General features: G+C 40.3%; 1 protein-coding gene across 2 annotated transcripts in view; it reads right to left on the bottom strand.

Moving 5' to 3' along the window:
• Nucleotides 1-12,334, bottom strand: part of glra4a (glycine receptor, alpha 4a) — a 41,189-nt gene that overhangs the window by 3,912 nt on the left and 24,943 nt on the right. The window contains exons 3-9 of one of the 2 annotated variants that reach the window (XM_068715130.1): nt 10,549-10,616; nt 9,067-9,290; nt 7,468-7,550; nt 4,351-4,488; nt 3,809-4,023; nt 1,755-1,904; nt 25-135 (exon numbers count right to left, since the gene is read on the bottom strand). In XM_068715130.1, coding sequence (XP_068571231.1) covers nt 25-135; nt 1,755-1,904; nt 3,809-4,023; nt 4,351-4,488; nt 7,468-7,550; nt 9,067-9,290; nt 10,549-10,616 — 989 coding nt within the window. The remainder of the gene's footprint in view (nt 1-24; nt 136-1,754; nt 1,905-3,808; nt 4,024-4,350; nt 4,489-7,467; nt 7,551-9,066; nt 9,291-10,548; nt 10,617-12,334) is intronic. The other variant, XM_068715131.1, reaches the window with a different exon arrangement.

Here is a 12,334-nt window from a genome sequence, read left to right as displayed (position 1 = left end):
TGGACAAAGGGTTAAATATTTTACCCTGGCACAGGCGCTGCAGTGCTGACTCGGGTTCCTGTAGGTTGAGTTGTTACCAGGGATGTCATTCACTTTCCGCAATGACTCAACACTTCCAGGCTGACTGGCAAACACCTCCATTGGAAAGGAAGGTAGACACATTGAAATAAGAGTTATTGCTCCTTATTTTATCTTTAGCTGTAAAGTTTGGTCTCTTAGGGAAAGGGAAATTAATTAGTGTTGAATTTATAATTTGTCCAAAAAAAGTTTTGGACATGGGCCTTAGCATTTTGCTGGAAACAAGAATTCCCCCTGCTTCATTTAAATGAAAAATCAACCTTTTGCCTTGCCAAAAATAAAGTGATTTAAAGATGCAAATTTCACATTCAAACAACAAACTCAAGCACACGCTCTCTGCTTTTAGTTAAAGAGGCACTGTGAGTGTGATAATATAGGGCATTTTCTGCGGCTGTTTGTTTAGGGAACTGGCTTTGAAGATGAATAAAGAATCCTCAAGTTATCTCAGTAAATATTATAATAGATTTTTTATTTTTGTAATTTTGAAGGCTGTGTGGATATTCTTGCAATAGCTTTTTGGGGATCTGCAGAGCTGTCAAACACAAAGCTGAAAGTGCATTGATTAAACCATGGTCAGTCTGGGATTTGTACGCTCCATCAGATTCCCAAACTCTCTCTAGCACAACACATAGAGTCGTGCGTCAATACCTCTCAGATGGATAGTAAGTGACCTCAAACTCCAGAGTGGGAGTAATTGTGCAACTAATGTGGACAGGGGAAGTCTTTTTCTCTGAAGACCATTATCTTCTCTCTCCAGTATCGACGCAGGAGGGCACACTGCCCGGTAAATCTGCTGGACTCTTCTGCCTTTTACAAGGGAACTTTGCCATGAGTCTGGGAAGCTGCCTATAGTCAGTGAGCTGTTTAATGGGATTTTCAAGATGTCCAAGACGAACCTTTGTGTCACACAAGGTTTGTCAGCTGTAAACACTTTTATTTGTCGACTTACAAGCCGTTTGCCTTGATAATCGTCGTTCAACATATGGATCCAATTCAGAGGATGTATGTTTGGATCATAGACTGTATATAACACGTGACATGACGTCACCCATTGGTTTGTGGACCGCCGTTTTGAAGCATCGATTTTGGTGTTTTGGCCGCCGCCATCTTGGCTTTTTGCAACCAGCTATTCAGCTATCTAATTAGCGCTTGCTAGCTTACCATGTTAACTGATCGAAACGGATATGTTACGGATAACTTGTTATACAAAAGCATGACCAATGTAGTCAAAGTGTCTCACACTGACCACAGTAGGTCAGAATACAGAAATGTATCAGTGTTGCAGTGTGAATGGAGGATTGGGGTATCCCACTGCAAAAGGTTTGGTAGGTAGGCTGCTGTTCTGTGCCAAATGCAGTGATGGAGGGAGAGGGTGGTAGCGGCTCGTCACAGGTCGTGCTCATGATGGAAACGAGCTGAACTGAGATGAACAGATCTGCCTCATGTAATATGACAGCCAGCTGTAGCGTGTTGATGTTGTCAGTTCCTGGATATACAGCAGCCCACAATAACAAGAGGCATAAGTCAATGTTATAGAGACTGACAAGGACTGGAGTGTGTGTGTGTGTGTGTGTGTGTGTGTGAGGCCTCCTCATGCTTGCTTTTTAAAATCTGCCACAATATGTGTGTATTTTGTGTGAGCATGCATTGGCCTTTGTGTGCGTGTGATTACTTACTATTCTTTGCTGCCGCTGCCTTTTCCTCAGCCTGATGAACTCCTTGTGTTGCCTTGAGACAAAGTTAACGGCTGCGTATTCCAGCAGGGCAGCAAACACAAACAGAAGGCACACCGCCATCCAAATGTCGATAGCCTTTACGTAGGACACCTGGGGAAACGGACATGGTCACAGTTATCAACAGCCAATCAATGAGGCCAACGGATTACCCGTGGGTGCTGCATGATCCACCCATTCCTCCGCTCTGGCTCGTAATGACATGCATCTTTGGGAAGGTCTAGAATTGTAATGAGTCAGTGGGCTGTGGGCAGTTGACACATAGCCACGAGACGGGTCACGGTTCAAGACTTGCGGTGCTGGGTCGGTCAAGAGAGAATATATGTCGCAGCAAATCAGCAATGCCCACTGAGCGTGCCTTGTGTGGATACTTCACTCAATTGAGCACCAGTTTGCTTGCTCTTAAAGATACACGTGTGTGTGTGTGTGTGTGTGTGTGTGTGTGTGTGTGTGTGTGTGTGTGTGTGTGTGTGTGTGTGTGACACATAGGGCACAAACTCTGGAAACACCTCAGCCATGTTTTAATCAACACTTCCACTGTGTTAGTCTTCAGCTACCACACATCTTAGTCTTAGGTTGACAGTGTTAACAACTGTTTTTTCACTCTGTTAACATGCCATTGAACGCCTACTGACTAGGTTTTTAAAAATTCTGTTTGGTTGAAATACTTTTATTATTTACTCCTTTCCTTCCATGGCTGTCCTTATTTTTTTTTAAACTTTCTTTTTCATAGTCAGGTAGCAAGAGAACGAGTTCTGTTTTGTTTCAAGATACAGACACTCAGTAATTGTGTGATTTTAAGATGCCTGAAGAGGTGAAAATATCCAGTATTTGACAAGGAAAAAAAAAATTGGCATATAATTTCTTGAGTTATGGTCAAAACATGTTTTGTGAGGTCACAGAGACCTTTGACCACCCAATTCTAATGTTGTTCATTCTTGAGTCCAGGCGAATGTTTGTGCCAAATTTGAGAAAAAATACAGAAAGCAGTCAAACTCTAAAACATAAACAGAGCTGGGTTGTAATGTAGCACTGGGTGGGCTGAAGTGCGTTTGCTATGGTTCCCAGCTATCTAATATACCTTGTGCAGTGATCTAGAATGATGGTTAAACTGTTAGCCGCTTGTCTATCGTCAAGGTATTCTAAAACACAATTTTAGCCAATCAGAAAAAAGTATTTACCGTCATGACGGTAGAATACAGTCCGTCTTTCACCTGTTCCCTGACCTTCTCCCCAGGGATCTGAGTGCACTGCCCTGCATGTCTTTCACAAGCCAGTGTCCTCAGCCTACCTGGCCTTTGTTTGTCTGTCTGCTCGTTAATCTCTAGCCTTGTCCTTAATTAGAAACTGCCTAGTGCAAAGTCAGCGTTTCATGACTAAATGCGCTCTAATAGGTCGTACTTTTCCAAAGCACCCTCCAAATGCCTCTTTTACCCAACATTGGTTGACACAACCAGGATACCTTTTGCAGTCGTCAGTAATCCATTGCATGTCTGTCACTTGTTTCATGGAGCGTTTTGTTCGGTCTTGTCAGGAAATATTTATTTATTTGAAATTTATGTGTCACTTTTTAGCCGATATGTTGATGCAAAATGTCAGAAGAGTTCACAAGTTTCCACCTCAGGCTATAATCTGTTTATTAGATTGTTTTCCATTTAGTCACTGACCTTCTTGTTGAGCTGATAGTATTATGTCGTGCCTGTTTCCTCTCACACATACTGGCTTATTGGAGGAACCATATGATCTATGATGAATACATTTATGTTTAATGGTTTCTGTGACTTAAATGTCATTGTGCACCATTGATTTTCAGCGAGAAATCATAAATAGCCCAACATTTTATCACTACGACTAAATACCCCAGTGAATAGAATAAAGACATCTTTTTGAGCTCTGACAGTACATCCCCTGCACCTCTGGGTTCTAAACAAACAAAGAATCCACCTTCCGCTACGTTCAAACCATCATATATCTTGTCCACTGCTCTCCAGACCCACCTTCGGCAGCGAGGCCCTTGAACCAGAGCTCTGCGTGGTCATCGTCAGAACAGTGGTGATGCCCAGACCCACTCTGGCTGGTGCAGCATCCATGTTTATCCAGAAAGACACCCATGACAGGATGACGATGAGGAGGGAGGGGATGTACATCTGGATCAAGTAGTAGCCCATTTGACGTTCCAGGTGGAACTTCACCTCAATGCAGGTGAATTTACCTGCAGACACATGACATAGTACATTCAACTGGCATGCTTAGCATTGCTTAAACTGTTGGGATGGGACTGGGAGAATAGGCTGTATGGTAAAGGAACATTCTGGTTCAAGCAACTGTTTAATAAAACCATACAGCAGGTTATAAGTTAAATCCTAGAACCAATAGTTAACAGTGTATTCAAGATGTTGTCGTTGTAGCTGAATCATCATGCATGCTTAACTGATTTTTATCTCTGGAGAAGAAATAAACTGAAGCACTTGATTACAATTTGGACTTTCAACGTGGGGTCCCTGGTTTCTTGACACCGTATGTGGAATTCATTATGTACCTGTGTTGTAATGCTTAGTGCAGTAGCCCAAATCCTTCTCCTCTTTTAGCACAAACTGGGGGAGGGTGAGATCTTCAGCCACTTGAACGGGGTTGTCAGACAGCCATTCAAAGATCAAGTCATTCATGGTGTAACCAACTGTGAAAGAAGGTGATTAAAGAGAGGATATTTAAGTAAGACAGAAATGGTATGAAATGTCCTATTCTTTCACTTTATCTTAGATTATATTGAATAGACTACGAAGGCACATATTGTTCCTCTTTTCATGCATCTTGCATATAATTTAAGACAAATTGTGGCATACCTTTTCACCATGGCATACATTTTTCATAAAATGACACTGACTTGCCAAAGAGGACTATAAGATGCTCAATAGTTCATTATTTTCCTAGACAGTATATAATATCTAAGACCTATAAAATCTTCAATAACACATTTTAAAACGTTTCAGCTCAGATTCTAATAAGATTTTGGGGAGAGATGCAGTTATTATATTTATAATATTTCAGCAAAGGTTCTCCAAGTAGACATGAAAACAAGGATTTACACCGTTACTGACTATGAAGGGGGAATGCATCAGTCACAGGATATAACATTTCTTGTTTGCTATAAGTTTCACAAAAACAATGCTTTTACTGTACATTTCAAAAGATGGCGTGGTGTATCATTGCACTAGCTGTTAAATATTTGTATTCTATCTATCACTTTCGCTGTGATCCTCATCCCCTTCCTCCTCCTCCTTCTCCTCCTCCTCCTTAACCTGATTTCTTTCCTACACCACGACTGTAATTGGGATCTTGTTGCCGTAGTATAAAGTCTATGAGAAACATTGGAAACCATGGCTAATGAGACCGAGGGAATGAAACTTTGTGGCGATATAATGTCGCTTTCGAGAAACCGTCCAGCTACCAGCTACCCTCTGCCATCATGTTTGTCACAGTAAAGGTCACCCACCACAGCTCCAGTCATGTTGTTGTGGTTGCTTGAAGGTTACAGAATAAAGGAGGACATGAGGAGCATATCTGCCCACGACAGCGGGAGATGCTGTATGTGCTAACACATACTGGGCTGATTAGAATGAACAATATTGCATATATATCAATTTTTGCGAGTGAATGTACAGTTTAGTGAACCACTCAGGATGAGTCAATAATTATTCTGCTTCCACACCAAGGTTGCTTTTTTTGAGGGTTGTGCTCTTTTTCAAAGCTACCTGATTATAAATATGTTGAAAATTCAAGCCTCATGCAACACCACAGAATTTCTTGCACATCTGAATAATACTGATGTCCACTGGGACCCTTTAGGGCCCAAGAAACAAAGGCATCAATTATTCAAGATGTTATACCGTGTCCTGCCCACATGCCTGGAAAAACAACACAACTAAAACACACTAATCTTGTTTCTGAATTCTCTGTCATTCACACACCCTGCTGTAACAAGCAAGGGAAATAGCAAGGCTTTCCTAAGATAACGAGCCAGCTACAGCTAAGAGGGGACGAAACATAATTGACATAATGTTTAAGGTGCAATAGAAATGAAAATCATGAGGCACTATGTCAGGAATACCTCAGCCAGGTAGAGTAATGACCGTTGGTCACATGTCGTCTTCTTTTTCATGTTAAAAAAAGCTGTTCACCTAATGAAAGCCACTCTCTTAACGCAGCCATGGTTATGCTTCAGATTCTTATTCGTGCTTTTCACTTATGGTGTAAGTTTCAAAATAGATTTGAGGTTACTGGTGGCTAATGGCTCAGGGCAAAGCGTGGTGGTATAAGCTGCATATATGGAGCTTTGATGTGTCAGAATGAGGCAGAATCATATTGTTGGTTCTATTTATATATATCTATATAAGCCATTGGCATTAAAGGCCAGAAAAGAAGATTGGTCTTGGCTCTCTCTCTTTTTTTTTTTTTTTCATCACCCGCCTCTCTCGTGCTTTCCCGATGTTTCTGCAGCTCTAGGAAAGGCAGTAAAACCTTTAATGTCCCCTCAACATCAAGCTCTAGCCAAGGTGATCACACCCTTGGGTGGCGTACTATTGCACTTGTCAACACAAGGCCAAGTTTCGTCACCAGAGGCCTTTAATCAGGAATGATTACGTCTCCTGTAATGGCGGTGTGATGCGATACACTTACCCAAACACATGCACACACTGCTGCTTCAAGCCCACATCTGTTTGCCTGAGTCCTCTCCCTAAAATGTCTTCATTTTTTAGTTTTTATTCTGCCTGACGTACGCTGTGCACAAAATGTATTGGATTTTTTTTTATCCGTTTGTCCTCGTGTTAATTTGCAGATATAAATCATGCTGCCTCTTGTACAAAGAGGGAGTTTTATACAAACCAATACCTCTTGTTCTTGTTGGATCAGATAAGGATGCATGTGGAGATACCAGCGTTCAGCTTGACTTATTTTGTTTTGTGAGAGATACTTCTGAAAAGGTGCAGGGACTTCATGGTATGAGTGCTCCTTCTGTTTCCTCCCTGTTGCTACACTTTAAATTCTTTTGTCCCTATGACAGGAAATTAGGTCACCTCTAGGCACAGAGGGTGGGTCACATATAATAAAAGGGACACAAAATTAAAGTTTTATTATTTATATCCTGGAAAATTGGTTTCGCGAGGGCAGATCCTATCTCTGCTAAAGGGAAGAATATTTTTCTTTCTCTATATTGTATCTATTAAAATTTTAAAGGTTTGCCTTTTTATACATTTCTTGAACACTTTCAATATATGTACAGTAAATGTGAACAAGAATGGTAAACTGACTATTCTTTAAGCCCCACCAGCCCTTATTGTTGCTATACCTTTAAAGCTTTGCGTTCTGTGCAGTTTACAACGTGCGCTACAACTGCATAGTATGTGCATTTTGTGTATGCAAGAAATGCCAGATTTTGGGTTTTGGAGAATATAAACCCTTCTCCATATGGACTTTGTGAATACATCCCGGATATCGACACAGCTTTACAGTCATGATGTAGTTCCTATCTCTTGGAATATAGCAAGATAAAGCACCTTGCAAGCCAGGCAAAATGTAAAGAAATGGAGACAGATAAAAGACAGATAAAAAGAGGAAAGTGAGACAAGGGGAAGTCAAAGAAAAGAAGAAGACTCACAGCTTTCAAGCTGCATTGTACAGGTCTGAATGTCCATGGGGAAATTCTTCAAGTCCATAGGGCAGGACAAGACAAGAGTCAGCCTGAGATAGAAAAAAACAAAAAACAGATTGGAAAAGAGAAGAGAAGCAATAGGGGATGTCAAAAATGGCACAAAGGGGCTCAAGGAAAAGATATCAAAGCACAAGAAGAAATGATGGGTTAACAGATTACAGGGAAATATATCAGTGCCAAGCTGCTTTGTTTTGCAAAGTATTAAAAGAAGTCAGGAGTATGTGTTCAATACAATTGGACAAATGAGAAAACTAAAAAGATTTTTTTTTTTTTTTAAATGAGTAGCTTGGAAAACAGTTACTCTACCATTTGATTACTTGTCGCACCACAATAATGGCAAAGTAATTGGTGCAGGCATCCCTGCTCTTATTTGTTGTGGTGTTGATGCATTAAGCCTTCAAAAATCCTCAGAGAGAGAGAGAGAGAGAGAGAGAGAGAGAGAGAGAGAGCTATTTGGTAGTCTGTCTGGAGGAAAACTGTGTAATTACCTGCTCTAATGCATCGCCCAGAGGCGAGACAAGAGCCGCCAGCAGTATACACGCAGACATCCATTTGCTCCTGTGTTCTGATGACACAATGTCTTTTTCAGCTGAAGAACAAACTACAAATAGCCAACTGATTGATTCTCCTAACATGGGATTCATTGTGTCATGTATTTAGTGCACACAAAGATGCTGTAATTATGAAACCTAGTTTGGCAGGCAGATCTAGAAGATGCAGTAAATCAGTGGTACGATGTGGTGATTATCTGTATTTGCAACAGAGGACTTGTGTTGTTTGTCTCTCCCTCTTCTCAAAATAAATGTAGAAATATAATATCCTTTTTATTCGTATAATATATATGAATTAAGAAATTATAAAATGCTTAACTTACTTTAAAAAAAAATATATATAGAGAAAAGCACCAAAGAGAAGGCTTCCACAGTGGTGAACTGAATGTGTTTTCTGAGGCAAAATGACCAAAACAATGCGAAATGTGCCAAGACCTGCTCAACTAAATGTTTGCACACTTTTACTTTTGGTCTGAATCTTTTTAAAGTAAGCAGGGAGGACACAGGTGTCATCTCCTCTTTGTTGTGGTTTAATAAGCCATTTGCTAATTTCCCGTCTGGTGTAGAGTGTCATTCAACAAACTCACTTCATAGTCGCACACTTTTATGTCCATCATGGTCAATTGTTTCATGTTGATCTATATAAAGTTCTCCCTCAGGTAAACGCTTATCACTCGGTCAGCGTTGTATTTTGTACTTTAGTGTTGTCAGCACCGTTAGCTGCAACCCGCCGGCTCAGTAGTCGCCATGTTGATAGCCGTGTCGAGGCAATAGAAATGCTCGTTTTTAATTTTTTTTAACATATAAAAATGTTCATTGTGCGTCAATGAACTGACTTATTTAGCCACTCAGAGTAAAGTAGCAACAATCAGATAATATCAAAGCGGTTGAATGAATAAATTAAATTTTTCCCATCGTACTGCAGCTACTTGTCATTCCTGATGTCATTCTCAAACTGGCCATAACAGTATTTGGGAAGATTATCTTTAGTTACCTAATGCTGTACAGAACGCTGCCATCTTGGAAAATCCGTAGCAGCTTGTTATCAGTGGTGACCTCGTGGAAATTGGCTCCTTTCTCGTTTGCAAAGAATAAATCGGGTTTCCAGATAGAGTCCAACATGGATGGATCCAGATCAAGCGAGTCGTCCGGGTATTCTTTGTATGCCAGGCGAGGGTCATTCCATTTTTGCCGTAGAAATACATTGAGCCTGTAGTCCTGTGGAAGAACTCAGGGAAGTTAATTAAAAACATATCAGCGGTGAAGTTTGTAGTACAGATGGAGAGCGTAGAAGTGGATCATTCTCCAGTTACTTGTCTCTCCGACTGATGATGAATTTATGACGACCAAAACTATTGTACTATTTGAAAAAAGAAACCATGATGAAACTTTGAGCCTCCTTTATTGGATGGAATATCACTTTAAAGACCAAATCTACAATTCTTTTTTTCTTCTGTCTTTCATATATCGGCAATGGTGCTTCTGTAAATAAAAATACAATTTAACGTTCACTTATCTCCCAATCGTAAGGACATATGTAAGCACTTGAGTTATTACATATGATCAATCTTTGTAAGGTAACCTCAGTGGTTCATGATAATAAAGACATCACTCTAGTTGAAAGGCCCTTGCCTCACCATATTCATCAGATGTTCCTAAAGCAACGATTTAATAAGATGGTATAGTGTTTGTCCAGACGTTGCAAGCCATGCCAAGGACAAGTGCTGAAGACACTCACTCCTGCCTGCAGCCAACATACATGAGTAATTTAATTAGAATTCTAATCTGTCCAATTAATTCAGAATTCATCTTTGTACATTGTTCCTTTTTCTTGCTTGTTCATTTCCTGTATCAGAATTAAAAAGCATGCTTCACCAGCGACTGGTAATGATACCGTTACTGTTGTTGTTCTCTGGGCTGACTGGACTGGAGGTCTGACCATGGGCCTCCTCCCTCAGACACCCTTAAACAGTTCTGTGTTGTGCTGACCCAGCAGCTATAACACTGTAAATGCAGACTTGAGGACAGTAATTTCTCCCTGAACCCCTCGTCCTCTCTCCCATACTCCTTTTCATCCATTTTCTCAATTTTTCATTTTAATTGCAGAGTGGACAGTTCATTATCAGCATGTCAGTGACCCATTGGTCTCTGAAGGTTGCACTGTTATGCTCCAGGAAACACAGAAATGAGAGAACGGCTTCAGCCCTGAGTAGATTAGCAAAGAAGTTGGTAGGAAAGAAAGAGGAAGTAGTGTCCAAGATTTCTCCTTTTGTGTATTTCCCTTGTGAGATATATATATATATATATATATATATATATATATATATATAAAATGTATTTATGTCCCTCCCTACAGGGGAAATACAAACCCTGATCCATAATCATGTTTAGATCAAGAGTGAGATTTCTTCTCATATTAATGCCGTTTTAAGAAAACTAACATGTGAAACATTTGAAATCTCCAAGGTCTTCTTACCATTGTAGTTTCTGTGATGGACCCAAAGCTGTTGATGAAAATATTACAGGTGACATTCACAGCTGGGCCTGAGGAAAGAATAAATAGACTGAATTCACACATCTTTCCCCTCAGATGGGATTCATGAGATCGCACCACATACACAAACATACCTATTATAATGTAATACAAATCTCCTGTGGCTTTTTAATGATTTACAGCAGTTTCTTCATTCATTTTGAGACTTGAAAGCTCCAGTTCTGCTAGTGAAGAGCCCGCACTTTAAATGCACTATAGGAGAAAGAGTTTATAGGAGAATGTGTTTTCTTAAGCACTTCTGCAAGAGTAATTACAGCCAAAAGACTCCTCGACTAAAACCAAGCACAAAAACGTTTTCAGGAGAAATCAAGGGAAATGACTAATACCACTGGGCTTGTTAAGAGTAAGAGCAAGGAAGGCCACAGAGACGCGTCGGTCCACAATTTGGCATCGTTGTGTGTGTAACCCTGACTTTTGAAATTATGAAATTAACAGCAAATACATTTCGTGAAAAGCTTTTCTTGTTCTTATCACCATAAGGAGGAAGCATATTTGCAAAATGTTCAATGACATATTGTTTAATCTGTTTTTAGTAGCTCTCACAATAAAACGTACTGATCCATCAGCAACTTCAGCAAGCCGACGTTTTTAGGGTTATATTCAGGCACTCAAAGCTCTTGATTATGGTTGGGGAAGATCATGGTCTTTGTTTGATATTGAAAAGGCAATAGCGACTTGAAGTATGACATAATAAGATGCATGCACTTATAAACAGTTAACTCAAACCATAATCTGTTCCCAACTTTAGCCAAACTGCTTTTGTTGCCTGAACACAGGTTTTCACACTGACTCGTGCCTCCTTAGAGGGACGCGGAGGGAGAGATGCGAGGCAAAGATGCTGCGTGAGGTAAAAGGGAAAGGTGCATTCCGGTGTTCTACAAACAACGGCATGTTCGTTTTTTTGTTGTTTGGCTCATTGACTTTGCCTGCGTATCACCGTGGTCAGCAGTTGGAGCAGCAGCAGCAGCAGCAGCAGCAGCAGCAGCTGTGACACACAGCTCATGAAGGCAATGAAGGTACTTCAAAAGTGTCTGGTGACCTTGCGTGAAAAATCGTACCGCGTGATGGCTTTGTAAAATCTAAACGCACAGACATGATTCATATAATCATAGACTCGGTATGACTTTCACTTTACCAGAATGTCATCATCTGCATTATCCATCACACATAAACGTCTATAAATCCTGAGCTTTGAAGTCATAGAAAATAAGATGCTCCTTAAAACCAGAACTTGCCTGAGAATCATCAAGATTTTAAAGTCCAACTGAAATTCCATTTAATTTGTTTTGAAATGAATTGTTAATGTGTTGTTTACATGTTGTTGACTGTAATGTGCTGCAGTCGAGTAGCTAATTAGTAATCTAGCCTGAAAACTGACTTTGCAATGCAAAGCTATAGGGAGGACTCCCTCCCTATGACAAAAACAAAAGTGTAGCGCTTCCTAAACTGGAAACAAAACATTACCAGTAAACATAGTCCAGGCAGCATTTGTGTTTCCTTCAAAACATAATTGTGGAGACGGGGTTGCTGTGTGCTTGTGCAGCATGGTGAAATATTATGTCTCATAATTAAGTCACCATCAACACGAAAAAATAACTAGCCTACACCACAAAGGGTTAACTATGCTTTAGGTTGAACTACTGTGCGAAAGCAAACAGGCTGAAAAGGTAGATGAGCTGATTCAATATTTATGTACTGGGAAGCTGGA

This window comes from Cebidichthys violaceus, unplaced genomic scaffold (genome assembly GCF_023349555.1).
Source record: "Cebidichthys violaceus isolate CVI_PGR_0920_01 unplaced genomic scaffold, fCebVio1.0.p SCAF_2, whole genome shotgun sequence".
NCBI classification, from domain to species: domain Eukaryota; kingdom Metazoa; phylum Chordata; class Actinopteri; order Perciformes; family Stichaeidae; genus Cebidichthys; species Cebidichthys violaceus.
Note: the sequence above shows the minus strand (reverse complement) of the source record. Positions and strands in the feature narration are given on the sequence as shown.